The sequence below is a fragment of the Zootoca vivipara genome, chromosome 11, assembly GCF_963506605.1.
Source record: "Zootoca vivipara chromosome 11, rZooViv1.1, whole genome shotgun sequence".
Taxonomy (NCBI): Eukaryota; Metazoa; Chordata; class Lepidosauria; order Squamata; family Lacertidae; genus Zootoca; species Zootoca vivipara.
In genome coordinates, this window is record NC_083286.1 from 62,842,325 (window position 1) to 62,864,836 (window position 22,512).

The 22,512-nt window shown below is 47.8% G+C and overlaps 1 protein-coding gene across 1 annotated transcript; it reads right to left on the reverse strand.

Annotated features, from left to right (window-relative positions):
• Positions 1–397: 397 nt before the first annotated feature.
• On the reverse strand, positions 398–21,997 carry VCP (valosin containing protein). Its single transcript, XM_035100597.2, has 17 exons — positions 21,845–21,997; positions 16,636–16,747; positions 15,913–16,085; positions 15,365–15,507; positions 13,338–13,468; positions 12,254–12,385; positions 10,866–10,968; positions 8,615–8,748; positions 7,791–7,926; positions 4,909–5,021; positions 4,587–4,751; positions 4,363–4,485; positions 3,118–3,330; positions 2,677–2,985; positions 1,786–1,941; positions 1,521–1,675; positions 398–530 (listed from the first exon to the last, which is right to left on the reverse strand). Exons 1-17 carry the CDS (start codon positions 21,859–21,861, stop codon positions 425–427), a joined length of 2,421 nt encoding a protein of 806 aa, XP_034956488.2. The 5' UTR covers positions 21,862–21,997; the 3' UTR covers positions 398–424.
• Between the last annotated feature and the right edge of the window lie 515 nt (positions 21,998–22,512).

Below are 22,512 nucleotides of genomic sequence, written 5' to 3' on the forward strand. Positions count from 1 at the left end.
TGCAGCTTTGCAAAGAGCCCGGATGGCCAAAGTAGCAGAAAAACGACAACGAAGAACGAAGAAAGACCAATGCCAACTTGAACTTATGGGGTTTTTTTAATTTATTTTTGTGGGTTTTAAACTTTTAAACTTTTTGTTTTTACAGGCTATTGTACCCGTTGCTAAAGCTGCTGATTCTGCCATAAAACTAGAACAGAAATTTCCCAGAAGTGTAGTCAGTTCCTCAACTGCCCGCCCACCTGCCTCCCAACCAACAACATTGCATTTGCAGCAGCAGCAGCAGCAACAGACTCCTGCTGATATGAGTCTGGCACGCAGCTACACGGGTCTGACCAAGGAATGAAGAAGCCAGGAGTCCACTGACCATTGGAATCGCCCTGTACAACACGGCCTGCTCTGCAGTTTGGTCCGCTCTGGCAGCACTTTAACCATAGAGGTCATCATCGTTGTCTTCACTGTATACGTTCCCACCACCGGCGCCTCCGGTGCCCTGGCTGGGTCCGGCACCACCCTGGTTACCTGATGGGAATCTGCAAGGAACAGGCAGAGAAGAGCAGCTGTTGAATACCTTCCATGGAGCAGGAGGCCATCAAGGCTGCTTGGGGGTGAGGCACAGCCACCTTCTTCCCCATGACCCTCTTCTGTGCACTTCCAGTTCTCCCTTGGCAGCTGTGGCTCAAGAGTCTCAAATTTCCTGACCTGTCAAAGTGGCCCTCAGACAGCTGGCCACTTCTGGGTCTGGCCCTCTGGCCAGATCCAGTTCCCCACCTTTGCTGTGGCACAGAAATGCATGGCAGACACCCTACCTCAAAGTGCCATCTCAGAGCCCTCTGGGCCAAGCATCAAGACATCCCATGTCCTGTATGCTTCATCCCATTTTACACCTTGCTGTGGAAGGAGGAGCTACACAAACAAATGGGTTCCCTCTGCTCAACTCCATGCAGGCCCTTCACTCTGTCATGAAGGCACAGAGCTACAAGGGACACCTCAGGATGACAGAGACCCTGGGTAGTTACAGGGAGGGGAGGGGATACAGCAGCAGAGGGAAGAGATCTAGAAACAGATCCAGTTCCCTCTCACTAAATTCTAAGCACCAAGCAGCTTACACCTGCACAACAGTCATGCTGTTTTGGTAACAAAAAAAATTTAATTCACAGATTCCCATAAACATACTCTGCCAAAAGCTGCAATACCATATTGATAAAAGGTGGTGGTGGGGGGACCCAAAACCTCGTACTGGGGAAACAGGCGTAGAGATGGCAATCACTGCATTCCTTGTCCTGTCTAATGGGAGCTGTAAGCTCTCAAGGCAAGATAGGTTTTGGAATGTGGACAGCACTTTTCAAGGTCCAGTAGGAAAAGCAGCTCTGTACACCACAGAAGCACAAGTTGCACATTTTTTACACCAGCCACAGATTTTGGACCCCTCCAAAAACCCAGGGTCATAAATGAAGTCCCATGTACTAAGGAGAGCTACTGAGAAAGAGGACACAAAATGCATGCTAAGATGCTCTGCTCACCTGAAGCTACCGAAGCCGCGGCTTTGCTGAAGGGTCTGTGCAAACATCTCATATTTGCGGATATCGTTGTCGCTGACTGAGCGGCGGGCGAAGCGCATGGCCTCCTCAAAGTGATCACGCCGGATCTCAGGGACTGGGTCATCCTCCTCCACTTCCTAAACCGGCAAAGTCACAGTTATGAGCACAAGGTGCCACCAACCGCCACCGTCAACCCCCCCTTCCCACCCCAAGAGTTAATATCCACCACAAGTCCAAAGACACTCACCATGGCAGAAGGGTTGGTCTGCCTCTCCCTCTCCCGCCTGATCTCATTCTCAATCGACTCCCGGATGGCCAGCTTACAGGCCCGCTGGCAAATTTCGGTTAAATCGGCTCCTGAAAAGCCATTGGTCATCTTGGCCAGAAAATCCAGGTCCACGTCCTGAGAAAACACGAGGTCCCACATTCATTTATTAAGCCAACTTATCTCCTGCCCTTCCAATGCATTTCCATCATGCAGGGCAGTGTATGACATCAAGGAAAAACAAAAGCACCGCATAAAAAGAAATAAAACTGCATAAAGCAGCAACAAAAAAGCAGGCGCAGCAGATTTAAAAAAAAACATTTTAAAATGAGGTTTACTACAGAAAACACAAATCAACTGCCTAGTAAGACAAGTAGCTTTAATCAGTTGTCAGGCAGGGGGTTGGACTAGATTACCCTGGGGTCCCTTCCAACTCGAAGATTCTATGAACTGTGAGAAGGTGGGGGGGGGGGGGAAATCATTTATTTTTAGAATGATATCCCATCCTTCACTCTAATGCAGGCATCCCCAAACTTCGGCCCTCCAGATGTTTTGGACTACAATTCCCATCTTCCCCGACCACTGGTCCTGTTAGCTAGGGATCATGGGAGTTGTAGGCCAAAACATATGGAGGGCCGCAGTTTGGGGATGCCTGCTCTAATGCAAGTAAATTTTCTTTTCCCACCATGAAAAATTGGTAAGCAAATATTTCAATGCATCTTGATTAAAAACTGGCGGGGCCTCAGAAAGATAAATATTGTGTCATGGTCCAAGTCATGACCTCTGATCTCTACAGGACTCCTAAGCAGACGCAAAAAGTGACATTTATTTGTACCCCACCCCCCACAGCATTCCTGTCAGCCCCAAACCTGCCTTGGCAACAGGTGATTTCCTCAGGTTGGCCTTGAGAATGGCTACACGAGACTTCTCATCAGGCAGTGGGATATAGATCAGCTGGTCCAGGCGCCCAGGGCGCAGGATGGCGGGATCAATGATGTCCGGCCGGTTAGTGGCGCCAATGATGAAAACGTTCTTTTTGGTTGACATGCCGTCCATCTCTGTTAGGATCTGGTTGATTACTCTGTCTGCAGCGCCGCCACCATCCCCAATGTTCCCACCACGGGCCTTTGCAATGGAGTCCAGCTCATCAAAGAACAGCACACAGGGAGCTGCTTGGCGGGCCTGCGGGGAGGAAGGATGCTCAGTCATACCTCAAAACAGGCAAGGGCTAGGAAACCAATTCACCAGACCTAGCATGGAAATGCCAGTGTGAAACGGGGCCGCCCTGGGAAAATCCAGCAGGGAGAGCTGTACCTTGTCAAAGATCTCCCGCACGTTGGCCTCGGACTCTCCAAACCACATGGTGAGCAGTTCTGGACCCTTGATAGAGATGAAGTTGGCCTGGCATTCGTTGGCAATGGCTTTGGCCAGCAGGGTCTTCCCACAGCCAGGAGGCCCATAGAACAACACCCCTTTGGAGGGGGTCATGCCAAACTTAAGGAATTTGTCAGGATGCTCTACTGGATACTGTGGAAGGAAGAAGATCAGTATCAGCCCCATAAGGTTAAAGGGAAGGGAGGAGAGAACACCCTGAGCTCAGGGCCCCACAACACTGAGCTGTTTGTGGCCGTGGAGCACTTGGGAAGGGCTCTGTAGTAGCAAGAAGTGCTTCGTTGAGCCACAGAGAGGCAGAGGTGCAACATCCGCTCAGAGTTGGACGTCTGTTCTTTCCTCACACATGCCCCAGCTCTTCTGCTGCTGCTTCTTCTTATAGAATAGCCCTGGAGTATAAGCCAGCATCCCCTCACTTACTGAATGAGCACAAGCTGGTGACCCTGGTAAAAAGGCCTGGAGTCGATAGATTGAGGATTTTATGGCGTCATGGTCGTTAATCTCACCAAAAACAAACAACCCAAAATTATATAACTGTTGGAGCAGCCATATGGTGCCAAACATAAATGACATCCAAGTAATGCTGTGACTGAAAACAATCCAGCTTAAAAGCTCAGAGAAAGTGAGATATTCTGTTCTTAAGTCAGCCATGAGAGCACTACCCCCCCCCCCCGGATCCTAAAGGCACATAGCCAGCTGCGTTTATAAATGCAGAGAAAGTGCGTAAGCCATGTTCCTTGGCAAGTATGTGACCCTATACCTGCAGGTCTCATTACAGGGCTGTGAGTTTTGTAAGAAGACTTGGCAGGCATTAGAAACAGAACCATTCAAGCAAGATACACTTAAACAGCCAAGAGAACAGAGAAGGCTTATGCACCAGTGGGGCCTCCTTGTTCAGTAACTGGAAGGGTGTGCAAGAGTTATGTGCAGCCCTTAGTCAGGACTACCTCCTACACTTTTAACCAAGAAACAGTAGAAGTTCAAAGAACATCTGGTTACCTGGCTTCCCCCCACAGATCCTGCCAATGCAGCATCAACTAATATTTAAAGAACGGTTTCTATTTTCCTGTGCAAAAGAGTGAATGATAACCAATGCTGCTGCCTATGACTAGGCCCTTAGCTTAGTCTAATGACGGTAACTGGGAGTCTGACATCAACAGCCTTCACCTGTACGAGCTCCTGCAGTTCTCGCTTGACGTCTTCCAAGCCTCCAATGTCTTGCCAAGTAACTTGTGGCACTTCTACCACCGTCTCGCGCAGGGCTGAGGGGTTGCTCTGGCTCAGGGCCCACTGCAAGGAGGTGGAAAGAGGTGGTTCATTGACACATGCACAATTTGCCAGCATGACCCCCCATGCCCAGAGTTGAGAGGACACAGACACATCCCCCTTACCCTGAAGTCATCCATGGTCACAGCCAACGAGTTCATCACTTCAGCATCAATGGTCTCATCCTCAAGGTCAATGAGATCCATCTTCTTCCGGATAGCCTGAAGAGCTGCCTCTGAGCACAAAGCAGCCAAGTCTGCACCCACATGGCCATGGGTCTCATTAGCCACCTGAAGCAAGGTAAGGAGAAGCATGAGTAAGCAGGTGCTCCAAGCCGCCGTTCCTTGAGGAAAAGGAACCCAGCTGCTCCATCACTCAAGAAGATCCCCAAAGAGCATGACGCTTGTGACCCTTATCACATAAGGGCAATAAAAGAAACAAACAAACCTGTTCCAGATCAACATCATCAGCCAGCTTCATGTTCTTGGTGTGGATCTGCAAGATCTCCAGGCGGCCAGTAGCATCAGGAATGCCAATGTCCACCTCCCTGTCAAAGCGGCCTGAGGGACACCAAAAGTAACACTGACATTTGCTTCTGTGCCTACGTCACTCCCCCATGCACAAAGGCCACCAAGGCCAAGCCCACATGCCGCAGAATAGCAAAACGTAGCACTGGGTGTTCAAAAGACCTCAGGGAAACATGACAGTTAATGGACATTCCCCACAGGGTAACAAGATGATGCTTAACAAGTGAAGAAGCTTTATCTCAGCAGTGGGCTTTCAGGCTGTTTTTGTGTGAATATTGACCTGAAAAGAAACTCCAAAAGAGAACATGTATCTTAAGACCAAGGTAAGAAAAGAGATCTCTTTCAGTAAAAAAGAAAGAAAAGGCAAGTTATTTGATCCAGCTTGTTAAATTAGCTGCCATTAACAGTTCAGAGACACACTGTCCCAAACATAATTACATACATTTTAAAGAGAAGGTTAATGGGGCCAGTGTTACTTATCCTGCCTTCCCTATTCTCTCATATATATCAGAGGAAGGCTAGTTTTGGGTTTGTTTGTTTTTTAAGGGTCAAGTTTAGTCTTCCTTAACATGCTGTTTTTCTACATAGCAAACATACAACAAGAACCCAGGTTACGAATGGCAAATTCAGAAATACAACAGCATAACCGGCCGATATTCTCAGTCACCAATTTATAAACATATAACACCAAATGACAAAATCATACACACAAGAATATGCAACATTCAAACATCATAGAAAAACGTATGACAAGATTCAGTCCAAATATCAGTCCAAAAAGTATCAAGTCGTAAATACAGCTCATATAGGGCATCCATACGGCATATGAAAAGGTTCCAAGATCCATACGGCATATGAAAAGGTTCCAAGATGTTTTCAAGTAGATGAATAAGGATCTAGGTATGTTGATTATAATTGTTTCCTGTAATTCTTCTGTATGTATTAAGTTGTTGCTGCATGATTTATTTTCCAGTCTTGATTTTTGTTTGTATGGTTATTTTCATATGTTTTTAAGCATCAATTCGGGAAGTCTCTGTAAGAATTGCCTGTATTAACTTGATTGGTCACACCTGTAGTTTGTTTGCTTCCAGACCTTTATATATTGAAGTTTAACCTAGTATTTGCATTAAAACTTGGAGTCAACACTTGGAGTTCCAGTTAGTATGTTATCTATGAATGCGATGTAAGTATGTTTTTGTAAGTGCATTGTTGTCCTTTTTTTAATTGTATAAGAACTGATTACATATTCCTTTATAATAGACAGCATTCTACTCACTGAAGAAGCCAGTCCCAGCGAAACAAGGTATATAACCTGGGTAACCTTGTCTCATCTTTTGTGTCACCATCCATGGTTGCTTCTCATTTTCATTTGGATACTCCATTGCCACCATCATTTGTTACCACATTTGGATGCTCCGTTGTTACCTAGATCCTTATTCATCTACAGTGGTACCTCGGTTTATGAACACAATTGGTTCCAGAAGTCTGTTCATAAACTGAAGCGAAGTTTCCCATTGAAAGTAATGGAAAGTGGATTAATCTGTTCCAGACGGTCCGCGGAGTACTTAAACTGAAGCGTTCATAAACTGAAGCAAAGTTTCCCATTGAAAGTAATGGAAAGTGGATTAATCTGTTCCAGACGGTCCGCGGAGTACTTAAACTGAAGCGTTCATAAACTGAAGCGAAGTTTCCCATTGAAAGTAATGGAAAGTGGATTAATCCGTTCCAGACGGGTCCGTGGAGTACTCAACCTGAAGCGTACTTAACCCAAAGCATGGGTGTAATTGGTTCCGGAAGATGTTCATAAACTGAAGCGAACTTTCCCATTGAAAGTAATGGAAAGTGAATTAATCCGTTCCAGATGGGTCCGCCACGTTCGTAAACCGAAAATTCGTAAACCGAGGTGTTCATAAACCGAGGTTCCACTGTACTTGAAAACATCTTGGAACCTTTTCATATGCCGTATGGATGCCCTATATGAGCTGTATTTAAGACTTGATACTTTTTGGACTGATATTTGGACTGAATCTTGTCATACGTTTTTCTATGATGTTTGAATGTTACATATTCTTGTGTGTATGATTTTGTCACTTGGTGTTATATGTTTATAAATTGGTGATTGAGAATATCGGCCGGTTACGCTGTTGTATTTCTGTTTTTCTACATAGCAGCATCCACACATGAAAATCCCCAGGTGCAGCTGGAAGTGGTACAATCCAGGAAATGGGTTTTTTAAAAATTCATTTCTGCTGCATATACGAACTAGGCAAGAGTCTCAGTTGGATGGTGGGCCATTCAGCTCTCTGCTATCAAGCAATGTCTGTTTGAAAGGTGCCCACCAGGAAGCGCTCTCTCTCTCTCTCTTGGTTAGAGCATGGTGCTGATAACACCAAGGTTGCAGGTTCAATCCCCACATGGGACAGCTGCATATTCCTGCATTGCAGGGGGTTGGACTAGATGACCCTCAGGGTACCTTCCAACTTGACAATTCTACAATGCTACGATTCCTCTCCTGTCACCAAGTCTGTACCCTCACTATCATGTGAAAGCCTAAGCAAAGGAGCACTGCGATTTGCACATGTACAGTGCACAGCTTTCCGTTTTTAAGTGGCACTGGGAGTTTACTACCTGTGCAAACCTGAAATTTCTCCCAGGGGCTAAAAATACTAATAAATGAGACTGCACCACATCCATTCTTTGTGCAGGTCTGCTCTAGTACTTAAGTTACCCACAGACTATTGCAAGTATTGCGCCAACATCTACCACACTGTAACACCCTCAGAACAGAACAAGCCTAGTTACCGAATCGCCGGAGTGCTGGATCAATGCTGTTGGGTCTGTTGGTAGCAGCCATTACAATCACATGTGCTCGCTGCTTCAGGCCATCCATAAGTGTAAGCAACTGAGACACGATGCGCCGTTCTACTTCGCCATGTGTCTGTGGAGAAAACAGATAGTGTGAAGATCTGCTAGGAAAGCGCCCGATCCCAAGGCACAAGTGGGGCTAGAGCTTCATCGCAATCCACCCTTTCCCAGGGCCACCAAAAAAGGAAGCTTAAAAACCAAGTAGTAAGATAATCTAGCCCAAGTAGTAATTCTAGGGCAAATATGGGATCAAATGCAGGCTTCAGTTCAGGACCTACGAAATGCATAATGGAAACTGGAGGAAGATGCTGGCAACCCAGCACCAACTTATTTCTGTTGCAAGCTGCCCAAAGTGGCTGGGAAACCCAGTCAGATGAGAAGGGAACAAGTAATAAATTACTACTATTACTACTACTACTGTGGCAAGAATTCCTATCATCACCACCATCACCCAGAATGGGTAGGTGTGCTGCCCAGCCCTCCTCTCAGAAGGTCCATTTACAAAGCAGTAAACCTAACTAGGCCCAGCAATGAAGTATAGCTCCTCTGCCATGCAACTCATAAGAACGCTAAGCTTCCTTACAATACCCGATTGCAGGAGACAGAACGCCTAAGTCCAGACTGAGGGCCTTCAACATGCCTTGGGTTTGCCAAGCGCCACCTGCGCTCCAGCCTATCACTCACCACTTGCTCAAGCATCCCTTCTCAAAGTGCTGCAGCCACAGAACTAAGCTCCATCAACGGACCGGCAGAAGACTCACCTTCTCTCTTTTTGGAGCAATGGCATCCAGCTCATCAATGAAGATGATTGCCGGAGCATTCTTTTCCGCTTCCTCAAAGGCCTTCCGCAGGTTGCTCTCCGACTCACCCGCCAACTTGCTCATAATCTCAGGCCCTGTGGGAAAATGGCAGTATGTTACTTAAAGAGGGAGAAGGTGACAGCAGTTGCAAGTGACAAACCCAAGTCACAGCCCTGTTTAAAGCAGCGCTGCTGGTAGGAACCTGAGAAGAGGAAAGCCAAAGAGACCCCAGCTTCATCTCATATATCAGGCAAGAGACCCCGTCTTTCTACATACAGTGGACTTTAGCTTTGGCCTCAGAAATTATTAGTTTTGGCCTTCCCAGTAACCTATTAACCCAGCTTGAATGGGAAGAGCCAAAACTTTTGATTTGTCTGTAACTTTTTCACCCTTCTGACTAATATCCTGTAAGCACTACATTGCAGTGGTCAGCAAAAGCTTTCAGAAGGCTACTGGCACCAAACTCCCCTATCTCGTGACCATGTCCTTTTCTCTTCCCTAAAAATAGTACTGACCTGCGTTCGGCACTCCCATTGTTCTAGGTGCATTTTGCAACAGGGAATTTCATTAGTGTGAGCAGATTCTCAGCTCTGGGTGCAATACTGGGCCTACGATTTCAGATTAAAACTGCAGAGTGGAAGGAAAGGAGGACCTTTTTCTGCCTCCCCACTGCCAGCTACTCTTCGAAGACTGGAGAAGACCCGCTTAAGAATATTAGGGGGGTGGGCAGGGGAAGGGCTAGACCATGTCAAAAATGAACATAGTATCTTAACTGCAGTTCATTCATTTTCAGCTTTGCATTCTTGTTAAAAAAAAAGGGCGCCTAGACATTCTGTTGTCACGCCCATAACCTGGGTTTAAGGTGCCCTTTAGCTCCTAGCTTTCATATCTCAGTTTCTAACCGTGGAAATGACCAAGTGAATAATCAGCAGAACAAGCTAGAGAAATCCCCAAACATGCCATCACCCCCTTAGCCAGGTGACCAAGTTGGAACCAATGCATTTGAAATGTATAGATCTGTGTGATCTCTGTCGTGTAACCTTTGTACGTGATTTGGAACTGGATTTCCCCTGTATCTTCTGACTGCAGTCTGAATAAACCTTTTCTTTTTTCACCTGTGGTGTGATATTATTTGGCTCGTCACCCCAGTTGGACAGTTTGTCTGTAACACTGCCCACGTGGCACTCAAACTCCTTTCCAACCCAACACCTGAGCCGATCAACAGTGGCAGCCCCAAACTGCCAGTCTGAGAACTACTCCACCTGCTCCATATCCTGGCTTTCCATTTCTCCTCTCCACCTTTCAATGATTCCATTAACATGCAACTATGGCTTAGTGTGAATGTGCAAGAATGTAGGTTCCTGGAGGGAAGACCATGGCTGCTTAGCTCCTCTTCCAGTCATGCTGCTGGTGCCACCCTGCTGTGAGCTAAGCCATGGATTGCATTGACATGTTCTGTAAACCTACGCTCAGTTTGTCTCACTCCAGACACTCCCTAAGGTGTAACCAAGGTCTATTCCTCTTTTACTGCTATGGTTTGTCAAGCCATGGTTCAACTCACAAAAATGCAGCAGTAGACCAGAGGGACAAAGTGGCTGCCATCTCCTCTCTGGGAGCCTGCACACACATGCCAAGTCATGGATTGGCTGAAGGTTGTGTGTGAACTGAGCCAATGAACCTCTGCAGACTGATGCAGCTATTTTTGATTCAAAAATAGAGAGTAGACTCACCACTTTCTATTCACCTGAAATTGTACTGCATAGATCAAAGTACTTCCTTTAGTTTCCTCAAGGGGCAAGTGAGGTTTCCAAGGAGACAAGTTCTCTATTGACAACTGAGTTTGGCAAAGCCTTTCATAAACACCCAGCACCCAAGGGAAGAATAAGGATCCTCCCCTGAAGCAAGGCTGAGTTGAGATCTTATAACTGAAAATGGGCAGCTGTTTCCAAGAGTTTAGTACTACGTTCTCTGTTAAAGTGGTGCATTTTGATATATAACCCAAAGGAAAACCTATACAGGCATGCAGAAGCTACATGTGCTTTAACCTGTTTTAGCTTACTGTTGATTTTAATTAAATACCCATTTTAAATGTCTTTTATTGATAATTTCAATGGGGTTTTTTGAAAACCAATTTGAGGCTTTATTCCAATCAAACACTATATAAACTTTGATAAATAAAACAAAAGCCATTAAGCTGCTCCCAGGCACTCACCGTTGATGAGGAAGAAGAAAGCTCCAGTCTCATTAGCCACTGCTCGGGCAATCAAGGTCTTCCCAGTACCTGGTGGACCATACAGCAGGATTCCACGGGGAGGCTACAGAAAGGCGGATACGATGCTTAGCATTTGAGGGTTAAATCCAAATTCTGGTAAAGACCAGTAGTGCTATCCAGAAAGTATCTGTGCAGTCTGGGATCAACCAGTACCATCAAACACACCAGGCCCACCGACCGTGGGTGCCTGAGGCCATGCACGCCACTGGCACGCATGAGTCTGATGTCGGCATGCCCACCAGAGTGTGCACCTGACGTCACATGTGCTATCAGCAAGCGTGCTGTCAGGCCGCATGCCTCCCAGCACAAACAATTGTAGCCAGTCCTGTCATGGGGAGTGTTGTGGGGGCTGGAGCTCCCACAACCCTGCACACTCGGCACCTATGTCCACCACAGAGGACTAAGCAAGGACGGGTTGGTTTGCACCATCCTGGTCCGTGCCTGGTCTGCTCTCCCAGTCAGCAAGAGCGTGTGGGTTTTCACTGCAGCACTTTGTTTGACCTGCATGGTTAAGTGTGTCTGTGCTGACTGTAGCACGGGGCACTGCTTGATTGCTGGCTGGATGAATACAGGCAGGGGAGTGGGGCAGGGCCTGCCAAGGGTGGCAGGGGATGATGCCAAAGGGTCTCACCACCACTTCAGGAGTCACAGAGACAGGTGAATGCCCCCATACCCATGATATAGAATTGTAGGCAAGTCATTCTGGAAGATAGTCCTGCATCCCTCTCCCAGGGTGAGAGCCTGGTTGAGGGGAAGTGAGCGGCAGGGGGAGAAGAGTTGGAGCGGATTTATAATCTTCCTTCTGACAGTGTGAGATGTGCATACACCCAGGCCTTAATTTACTATGTGCGGCCCTGATCTCCCAGTCGTATACAGTGATGGAAGGTGGCACCCTTATTTGCCTGGGTGGGAGGGTGGCAATTAACATGCTGCCTCAATTTTCACCTTCATTGTGTTCTTCCAGAGCTTGCTAAAAACATTTTTGTTTGGACAAGCCTACCAACATATGTAGAATATTTACATGCATTTTAACCTGTCTTTAGGTTATTACTGATTTTAATGACAATTTGAAAGCTTTAAATAGCTGCTTTTACTAATATTTTTGTTATTCTATTCTATTCGTAAAGTACTTTAGAGATTTTTTACAATCAGATTTTACAGATTTTATTAAATATATAAATACACTAGCACATGATATCAGAGCACTCTTGAAGCAGGGCTCTAGCATTCATTAGTACATGAACACCTGAGCAGAAGAAGCACCTGCAGGACATGTTTGCTACCCACACAGAGTCCAACCCCAGCCATGCGTGGGGTCAGATACTCACCTTCACACCAATAGCCTTAAAGAGAGCAGGGTGCCTGAGAGGCAGCTCAACCATTTCCTTGATCTGAGCCAACTGCTTTCGACAGCCTCCAATGTCATCATAGCCCACTTCATTCAGGGACTCCTCTTCATCCTGGCATGTTTTCAAGGGAAAGAGAATAAATGCACTGAGGACCTCAAGGTCAAAAGTCCCAAGCATACTATATTTTTATGAGCTACCGTAGCTCATAAAAGGACTTAAGGACCAAGATCCAGTCAAGTTGGATGAATGCTTATTTGTGGCTCAGGACCACAATACCTTAAGGACTGCTTCTCTACATATGAACTCGGACCCTGCAATCATCACTGGAGGCCCTTCTTCATGTGCCTCCTCCACGAGAGGCCCAGAGGGTGGCAACATGAGAACGGCCTTTTCTGTGGTGGCTCCCCATTTGTGGAAGGCTCTCCCCAGGGAGGTTTGCCTGGTGCCTTCATTACATATCTTTAGGCACCAGGCAAAAGCCTCTCTCTTCAACAGGTGCTGGCCTGATTAACCTTTTATGGCTTTTTCAATGGGTTTGTGCAAGGGGAGGGTGTATTTGTATTTTATGTATTTTTTATTCTCATTTTATACTTTGCTGTTGTTAACTGCCATGGGATCTTCAGACGAATGGTGGTATACAAATAATAACAATATTTTCCAACATGCCCCTTATCCTATGTTATCAAACGTTTTCTTTTCCTAACAGACAATATGTTAAAAATCAGCCGGTCACTGTTCCAGATACCCACTTGGGTGGTATAGCAGCACCCAAGGAAGTGATCTTCTCAGTCTACAGCCTTGTCCAGTTCATCTGTCATAGGAACATGTGCCAAAGCTACAATAACCACTTTAGCTGGGACTGGGAAATTCCTGTGACAGGAACATAGCACATGGCAGCTTTGGTATTCAACAGCTCCTGCCTTCCTTCCCAGAGGGGGACTTTCCCCCAAGAACCAAATAGCAGACAGTGCTTTTAATCCTCAACTTTGTTTCCCCACCACACCGCTTACGGCCCACTCCAAGTCACAGAATGAGAGCCTTGGAAGAGGCCTGCTCAACTCACCTCTCGCTTGATAGGCTCTCCCTCACAGTGAATCACGGTGTCTGGAGCTACTATGCAGTATGGGCTGGGGTCTGTCTCCACCACTTTGAACTCGACTGCACGCATCCCTCCGCGCACAAGGAAGATGTCCCCTGAAATTATCAGCATGAGGGTCAAGACACCACCCACCTCCAGAACAAGTACTCTCAAGAGTTGTAACGGTTCCACATCCCTCTACTTGAGAAATCTCAGAACTGAGGGAGCAGCTGCAGGTTTCCAGAGGAGATGCTTCCTTTACTATAGGCTCACAGTTTAGGACAAAGTCACAATGGCACTAGTAGCTCTGGGAACTTCCCCAAAGGGAACAGGAATGGCAGATGTTACTACTAGGAGAAATGGCAAGCCAGCCTGACCACTACTACCAGGGGGGAGGGGGGGCAGAATTGCATGCTCTCTCCTCACTTGACTGAATAGGGCCTACAGAATTGTAAAGTTGGCTACACACCAGAGAAGCTCAAAACAAGGCCCCTTTGCTCTTGGCTACTTCTCAATGCTTCACAATCAAAAGACCCTCTAGACTTACAGCTAAGACACTGACAGCTGCTTAGAACAGCAAGTAGTGGTCTAGAGGCAGTTTCTGCAACACCACTGTTCACTCCACATGGCAGGAAGCCACAGACTTTCATTTGGGGCAAAATAATCAGAACTGGGGAAAATTTAGTCAAAGAAGCTAGCTCACTAGCAACCCAAAGAAAAGTTTATAGTCTTGGACTAAAACTGTTCAGATGTTTTGGACTCCAGCTCTCATCATCCCTGACCATGCTTTACCACCTAAAAATTTCAGTTGAAGAGTGGCATAAAAATACAATTAATATACAGTGGTGCCTCGCTAGACGAATGCCCTGTTAGACGAATTTTTCGCTATACGAATAGGTTTTGCGATTGGAGGTTGCCTCGCAAGACGATGAGGTTTTCTATGGCCGCCGCTTGGCCATAAAAACCTCCGATCACAAAACCTATTTGCAAAAGGCATTTGTCTAGCGAAAGGGGAACCAGCTGTAGCGCGGGATGAAGGCAAAGGAAGATCAGCCGAGAGGCACTGTCAGCTGATCTTCCTTTGCCTTCTTTCCGCGCTACAGCTCGTTCCCCTTTGTGTTCCGCTGGTCTCTGCCGGTTGCCGCGAGCGGTGAGGGGCAACCGGTAGAGACCAGCGGAACACAAAGGGGTACCAGCTGTGTGACAGGCGGGGTGGGGAGAAAGCGCAGGATCTTTCCTCCGCTCCCCCCCCCCCCGCTGCCTGTCATACGGCGGGGATAGGACGAGGCTTCTCAAGCCCCGTCCCACCCCCGCTGTATCCGTTCCCTGGAGCCGAAGCTGGCCGGTGTGGGGGTGTTTCGCAGGCTGCCTTCCCCAAGCCAAGGGGAAGGCAGCCGGCGAAACACCCCCACACCGGCCCGCTTCGGCTCTGTTCCTCGGAGCCGAAGCGCGCTGATGTGGGGACTTTTCGCCGGCTTCCTTCCCCTTGGCTTGGGGAAGGCAACCTGGGAAAAGTGCCGCTTTCTCCCGCTCGCCCCGACCTGGGATTGGCTGCTTTAGCGCCGCCGCTGAGGCGAGCGGGAGAAAGCGGAGCTTTTCACCGGCTGCCTTCCCCAAGCCAAGGGGAAGGCAGCCGGCGAAAAGTCCCCGCACCGGCGTGCTTTGGCCCGGGGACTGGCGGCGGCGCTTGCTCTCTTGGCTTGGGGAAGGCAGGCAGGCAAGAGAGCAAGCGCCTGCCTGCCTTCCCCGAGCCAAGAGAGCAAGCTCCGCCGCCAGTCCCCCAGGGCCCATAGGAACGCATTGATTAAGTTTCAATGCATTCCTATGGGAAACCGCGACTCGCTAGACAAAAAATTTGTTACACGAATTGACCCGTGGAACGAATTAAATTCGTCTAGCGAGGCACCACTGTAACAATAAACATGTATCTGGATGACAGCCGGTTGAAGAAAGCCTGTCTAAAGTATTCTCCACAGCAGCTTCTCTCCTGGTTTAGTGCCAGGTGCCCTTACCTTTTCTGATGGGCCTGTATGCTTCCAGGAAGTATGGCTTCAGGTACACCTCAAACAGGTTCCCTGTGATCCCTTCCACTGTGTCATCAATGGGCAGCACATGGATGCGCTTGCCGTACTTCACATCTGGACAAGGCTGGATGCTGAAAAGAAAGAATGTGCCTTTGTGACCCTCAAGTGGCCCCCAATTTGCGAACCAGAAACATGTACAAGAAACAACTTCCCAGTCTCAATGAAAAGGACAGGGCAGTCAGCTACCTTTTCACTTCCTTCAGACTTCTTGGCAGTTTTCCTGTTCAGCTCTGTTTATTCTAGGTAACAACTGTGTCAGATTAAGCTATTAATCAAGCTCTCCTTGATTAAGTTATTAATTTAACCCATCAATACCTTCATAAACAAGTCAACACCAATGCTAGTAATGTTGCCCTTTACAAACAGGCAACAATAACCAACACAAGGTAGCATGCTTGGAAAAACTCTTTCCATACATTAGCCACAGGCTTACTGACCTAATTAACTGTGTGTTTAACAGGACATGCAGACCTCACCTGATCACATCTCCAAGGCGCACCCTCAGATTGTTGCGAACAACCCTGTTCATGCGGATTTTCTCATCAGAGCAGGTGTCATCAGACAGGACGATGCACACTGCCTCTCTCCTCTTCTTCCCTTTCAGCAGGACTGTATCTCCCCTGAACAGCTGCAATTCATCCATTTTGGCCTGAAAACAGTAAGTATGAGAAAGCAGGTCCCCAACTGAATTTTAAAAACAAATCAGTATATTAATTCTGCCGATCTGAAATTGACTACAACTGGTAATGTACTAGTTTGATAAAAGCATCCAGTTAAGAACAAAATATTAATCAGCAGAAGGGATACAAGGCAAAAAAAAGGCAAAATGTAGGAGTGTCCTGTTGGGGAAACCCTTAGGTACCTGATTGTAACTGTGTGGGGGTGTTAGAAATGATGTAAAGCAGGCATCCCCAAACTGCGGCCCTCCAGATGTTTTGGCCTACAACTCCCATGATCCCTAGCTAACAGGACCAGTGGTCAGGGATGATGGGAATTGTAGTCCAAAACATCTGGAGGGCCGAAGTTTGGGGATGCCTGATGTAAAGCCTTTCTGAAAACCCACTGAGCCACTAACAGTCAGAATAGGCAATACAAACAGCCTGTTCAGAGATGGCTTCCTCTGTTCTGTGTCAGTCAAAGAGTCACCAACAAATTGCACATATCAGCGATATAGCTCTCTATTGATATGTTGAACACACCTGTGACAGTGACACAACACTGTTGTCTTCGTTGATTGCTTCATCAACAATTAGCCGATTAGGCCTGTTCTTCTGCTTGAGAATTGCAGTTGACAAGTCATCAGCTTTGGAACTGTAATAAGAGAAGACAAGAATTGTTGGGAGAGTAGGAGACGGAGCCACACCCATGTTCGACCATTTTCATTCTATGCATCTCTGTTACATTTTCTCTTAGGCAAACCTTAGTTGAAAGGCAAGTACAACATTCTATGCAGCAAAATTCAAAACAAACAAACAAACATGAGAGTGCAAGGTGCCCTCTACTCTGTTTTCTACTGAGCAGTTATAGATCAGAAACATTCAGAAACCACTTACCGTTGAGAAAAAGAAAGAAAGCAGTGTGGCAAACAATCCACATACAAAGAGACCCCCCCCCAATTAAGTGATAGTCCCTAGGCAAATTTTGACACTTATTCTGTCAAAATGTTTGTGTACACTTCCCAGAAGATGCCCAAGCTTAGTCTACATCAGAGCACTGAGAGAGGGGAGGAATTAAAGGGTGCACAATAGCCAGAGTCCTTCTGCAAGCCCTCAACATTTTCATTTCCCACATGGAGGTCAAAATTCAACACAGATTAATTGCTCAAACCATTTAAGGTTCTATGAGCTAAAACCAGCACCTGACTTCTGCTCTGGAAGTGCTGCTGCAGCAGTAACACTACTGCATCAAGCTCCCTAACAACTCTGAAGTACAGGCACAGAAAGGGTCCCATGAACATTTCAAGGATGCCAAGTCAGGGAAGGTGGACCCCATCGATTAAGCCTTGGTGGGTCACAAACGCTGTCAGTCAAAACTGCCCCCCTTTACCATCACCTGCAGGCAACCGCCCTGGCCAGATACAGAGCAATATCAAAAACTTGATAATCTGAAGCCCTGAAGGATCACACAGCAAAGGTTCTAAGATGAAGAGCAGCCCTATCCCAAACACTTCCACTAGGAAGAGGCAGAATCACTGAAGAGTCTCTTACAATATCCAGTTTGCAGTCCAAATTGTCCAAGGGTTTTTTTTTGTTTTGTTTTTTTAAAAAAACCTAAGCAAGAACTTCAACACATGTCTGAGCATGTGTTGAACTGAATAAGGCCTAGATAATAGTTTCATTAGCTCATCAGTTTCACCCTTAAGTTGAAAACTGACACGTCATAGCTTTACATTACCAAAAACAAAAGTGAAACTGACCATTTCTTTTGCAAAGTTCAAGCAGAAAATACATGAATGGTATGAAAATGGGAGTTCTCCATTTTGTTCCCTGGCAGATATGCTTACAGGCAACGATTGAAAGAAGAAAACCCCTAAGAAACTCATGTCAGGGTAGTGTGAAATGAGTGAGCCTACTGGAAGTGACTGGTAGATGCGTTGCAGGATGCCAAATAGGGATACCAAGCCAACCCTCCTAAATCTGCCTTCAATAATATGCAGCAATTGAGGAAATACAGATGTGTGTACACCAGTTAAGGCTGACAACTAAGATGAAGCACAACTGTTATGGTACCAGCAAACCCAAACTTGGAGGAGGGTGAGATACAGCACCTGGGACCAACTCTCCAGAACAAGAGAAGAGCCAGGTATTGTTCAGGCAACTTAATGTGCTCAAGTGTGATGCAGTCAAGTAATGCAATGTGGGGATTTTCTCCACCATCATACTTTGGCGGGGAACGTGCCATTATTAGACACAAGTTGTTTCATAAAATTGTCAGTCATATGATGAATAGAAATATTGACAAAGGACAAAAGCCTCCAGATCCACAATTGGATGTACCAATCTAGGTCACTTCCAGTGGAAGATGGTCCCCCAACAGAACATCCAAAAAATTGGAAACAGAAGAAAACACGAAGGTGAATAGGCAAGCATTGCGGCAATGAAGTTTCAAATAACACAGCATGGTGACTACTACTTTCTTAGAACCAGTCCATCAAGATTTCCTACAGATCTTCAGGAAGAATATACTTGGCTAGAGGAAATACTGGAAAGCCAAGGGACCAATTAGCTCTACCACAGAAGACACTTCATTTGGAATTGTAACTGCAAGCAGATTATGGAGGAAGAGATCTGTTGTTTCACAGCTAACCAGAAAGATGGTTCTTCCAAGCTGCTGTAACTGCATTAAAAATAGAAGGATCTCAGCAATGACACCTGTGAATTTCAAGCAGTTGGTCTTGCCTTAGCCATGTCACCTGAGAACCAGGTTAAAAGAAAAACAAATCAGCTTCAGCCAACAAAAGGAAGATGAAGCCCAGATTTGCAAATAATAATTTGTGAAGTTTCAGGAATTTTTCTAGGCAACAAAGCTAGTAGGAAAGGGTTCAGCTGTCTGTTTACTATTTGTTAAGAAAAAAGCTAAAAACTTCATTAATTTTGAAGCCTGTATGTTTAAGTAGATGAACCAATACTTGTACTTTTGACTGGAAACCAGGGAATTCCACAGGACATATCACATTTATAGTGAAGAGAAGAAAATACTCGAGTCTACCTACCTGCCAATTATCTTCCTGCTCTCATGCAAAGTCATCCAGACTTACTTTACAAGGTTTTAAAAAGGAAGTTGCTGGCTAGGTTCTTTTAACCTCACAATGTTTGCAAAGTTGAGAAGCACCCAGTGATGCAAAATTAATTCCAATACTGATTAGTTAAGGAGTTCTTGTGAACTCCATGCCCCCAAACTTATCTATTTCGGCCATCAGATTTTTTTTAATGTAGTAGAAATAGAAGAAGCAGGAACAAGACTTCTACTGTTATCACTTTTTAAAGAGAGTGCTGTTTTCATACAAGTGTTTTTTCAGGATGTGAAAAGGGACCATAGTTCATAGGAGCACAAAATACCCAGATTCAATCCCTGACATCTCCAGGTAAGGCTGAGAAGACTTCATACTTGAAAGCCTAAAGAGCTGCTGCCAGTCAGCTCAATACAGTACTGAGCTAGATTGGCCAATAGTAAGAAACAACTTTGGCTATTGTTGGCCTGTCCCACCACCCAACTTCACAGCGGGCTGCTTCAATATTGCTGTTTCTCTTTTTAAAAGGGTATGAGGTTTTTTTGCTGCATAACATCAGAAAGCCAAATCAGAGTGAGGGCATGAAGCAGTTTGCTCACAGCAGGATACCAACGCCACAAGGTCAATTAGTTGTTGCGATATCATGCCAAATAAGAAAACAATGCTTCCAGACCTTACTGTTGATTGGCAATTGTTATTCATATTGCAGGAAATCTACCCCCCCCCAAAAAAAGGGACAGTGCATTTTTGCAAGGAGACAATGTTTTGTGAAATGCTGTTTCTGTTGTCACTTAACCATGACTGTTTCTCACCTCTCCCAGCATATCTGTGGAGAGCCCTTTAAGACAGCAATTTGAAAATTTTCCCTAGGCATTTACTCTACCAACAGCATAAGACCAGCTTGAAAACCCAAACAAGTTGCTCTCTGTTAGCCAGTGGAGCTCAAGCCAAAATGGAAGAGCCTAATCAGCAAGTGATGTGCAAATTGGTTTTACAGTGGAACCTTGGTTTACGAACGCGATCCGTTCCACGGAGGCGTTTGTAAACAAAGGCATTCGCTCCCCGAAGGCACGCTTCTGTGCGAAGCGCCGATAGAGTGCTTCTGCGCATGCGCGAGCTGCACAAATCGCGTCTGCGCATCCAACACTGTGGAACCCGGATGTAAACACTTCTGGGTCCGCGGCATTCGTAAATGGAGGTGTTCGTAAACGGGACTGTTTGTAAACCAAGGTACCACTGTATTTCCATTCCTTGTTCACTTGAGAGTTAGACTAGGAAGTGATGATCCTAAGGAGTCCTTCTCTAGCTGGTATCACATGATCAATGCTTTGTGGCTTCCATATGACAAGATGGCTGCCACAGCTAAGGATTCCTACTGAAGCACACCAGCATGCTACCTTGCTTACTAGCTTGAAAATCCCACGAGGCAGTGTGTTTTGCTAAGCAGAGCAGGTGCAGGTTTAGCAACCACAATTCTCCCTCGGAACAATGGGAGGTGATGACCAACTTGAGCATATACTCTACTGAGCCAGCCACATGTGGGGGGGGGGATCTGGCTTGAAAGTACGCCCGTTACCCAGCTGCTATGCACTGGGGAGGCAAGGAAAGAGGCGAGAGAAAGGGAGCAGCTGCACAAGAGCCTCAGAGCCCAGCGGGCGAACCATTCTCGCCAGTATGGCTTGAGGATCCATCAAGAACCACAGAGGCATCTATCTGGCCTGCAACTTGACAGCATGTTGGAGAAGAGACCCCCCCCCCCAAATATCTGACAAATGCGAATCTAAAGGACCTCGTTTCTTATTAAAGAGGCTTGTTATGTGTTCTGAAACGAAAGATCATTGGAACCCCAAAGGCTCTTTGCTGTTAATATTCTCCTTTCTGGGGAGGACCCCTTCCTGCCCCTTTCCTCCTCCGTGATTCAGCAACCCTTCGGGAGCCACGTTCAGAAGCTGCCCGGCGACGCCCCCTGAACCGGCAGATCCAGCCAGGCCGGCCCTCCTTCCGCCGCAGCCCTGGAGGCGCCTCGGCGGGGGGAGGCGGCGCTGGATCCGCCGGCGAGGGAGGCAAGAGGAAAAGGGCAGGCATCGCCGGGGGAGCCCGGTAGCCCCCCGGCCCACCTCTCTCCCCTCCCACCGCCGGCCCAGGAGGCGGCGGGTGACTCGGCAGAACTGGCCTCGCAGGAAGTGGCCTCGCGAAGAAGGAAGCGCCGCCTCCCCCCGGCTCCTTCCCCCCCCCGGCGCCCAGGGGCAGCAGCCGCGCCATCACGCCCCCCCCGAACCCCCCCGGTCTCTCCCACTGAAAGAGCCCCGCTGGGGGAGGAGGCCCAAGCCGGGGGGGGAGCCCAGGCCACCCCTCCCCTCAAGGAAATGATGGCGCGCCCCCTCCCCTCAAGGAAACCGTGTAAAAGACCCCCAGACGCGCTTTGGGGGAAGACGCGACGGCTGGGGGGGGGGGCGCAAGAGAAATCGCGGCGCCTGAGGGAGGGGGAAACGGGGAGACATTTTCTGTCTCCTCAATCCGCCGCCCCCCCCCCGTTTCAGGCCTCGTATGACGGGGGGGGAGCGAAGGAGGCGGCGAGGCCTTCCTCTGGCGGCGGCCCCGAGGGAAGGAGGGACACGGGGGGGGTCCTCCTGTCAGGCGGGTCTCCTCTCCTCCCTCGCCCCCCCCGCCAGACTCACTCGGCTCCCGAGGCCATGGCGGGCAAGGCTCGGCTGCAGCGGTGTCGAAAGGTGGCTCGGCCTGGGCGCCGCGCTCTCTCCGCTCTCTGCTCACTCTCTGCTCGCTCGCTTTCCCCTCACAGATCAACGCCGACTCATCGGGAGTGACGCTCCGCCCGGCGTGCTAGGCCGCGCTCTGCCTAGCAACAGGTGCCGCGGCGACCAATAGGAAAAAAGGAAACCGGCCCCGCTCGGCCAATCCGGAGGAGGGGCGGGAAAAAAGCCGCAAAGCTGCCGGCCCCGGCGGTTTGAGGAAGAGGGGGTCATCCGGGTAGCGCGTTCCGTCAGGGATAAGCGAACCAATCGGAAAAATCCCTCAATGCGAAAGGGAGGGGGGAATAAAGGCGTCTATGGCGGGGGGGGGGAGCACCGCCCGGATTCCTTTTCTGCCTGGCAACGCAGCGTGGATTGGGTGGAGCCCCGAGAGCGACGGGCGCCCTGCAGCCAGTCCCAACGTGACAAGTAGATGATTGGCGTGGCAGGGCAACCAATGGAAGAGCGCGCGCGCCGCAGACACTCTGCGCAGGCTCGGTGCGGAGCTGCGGGGCAATGCGCACTGCGTGGAAGCGCCGAGCGCAGGACTCGGCCCCGGAAGGGGATTTCCCGCCCTCGGCTTTCTGGGACGCGTG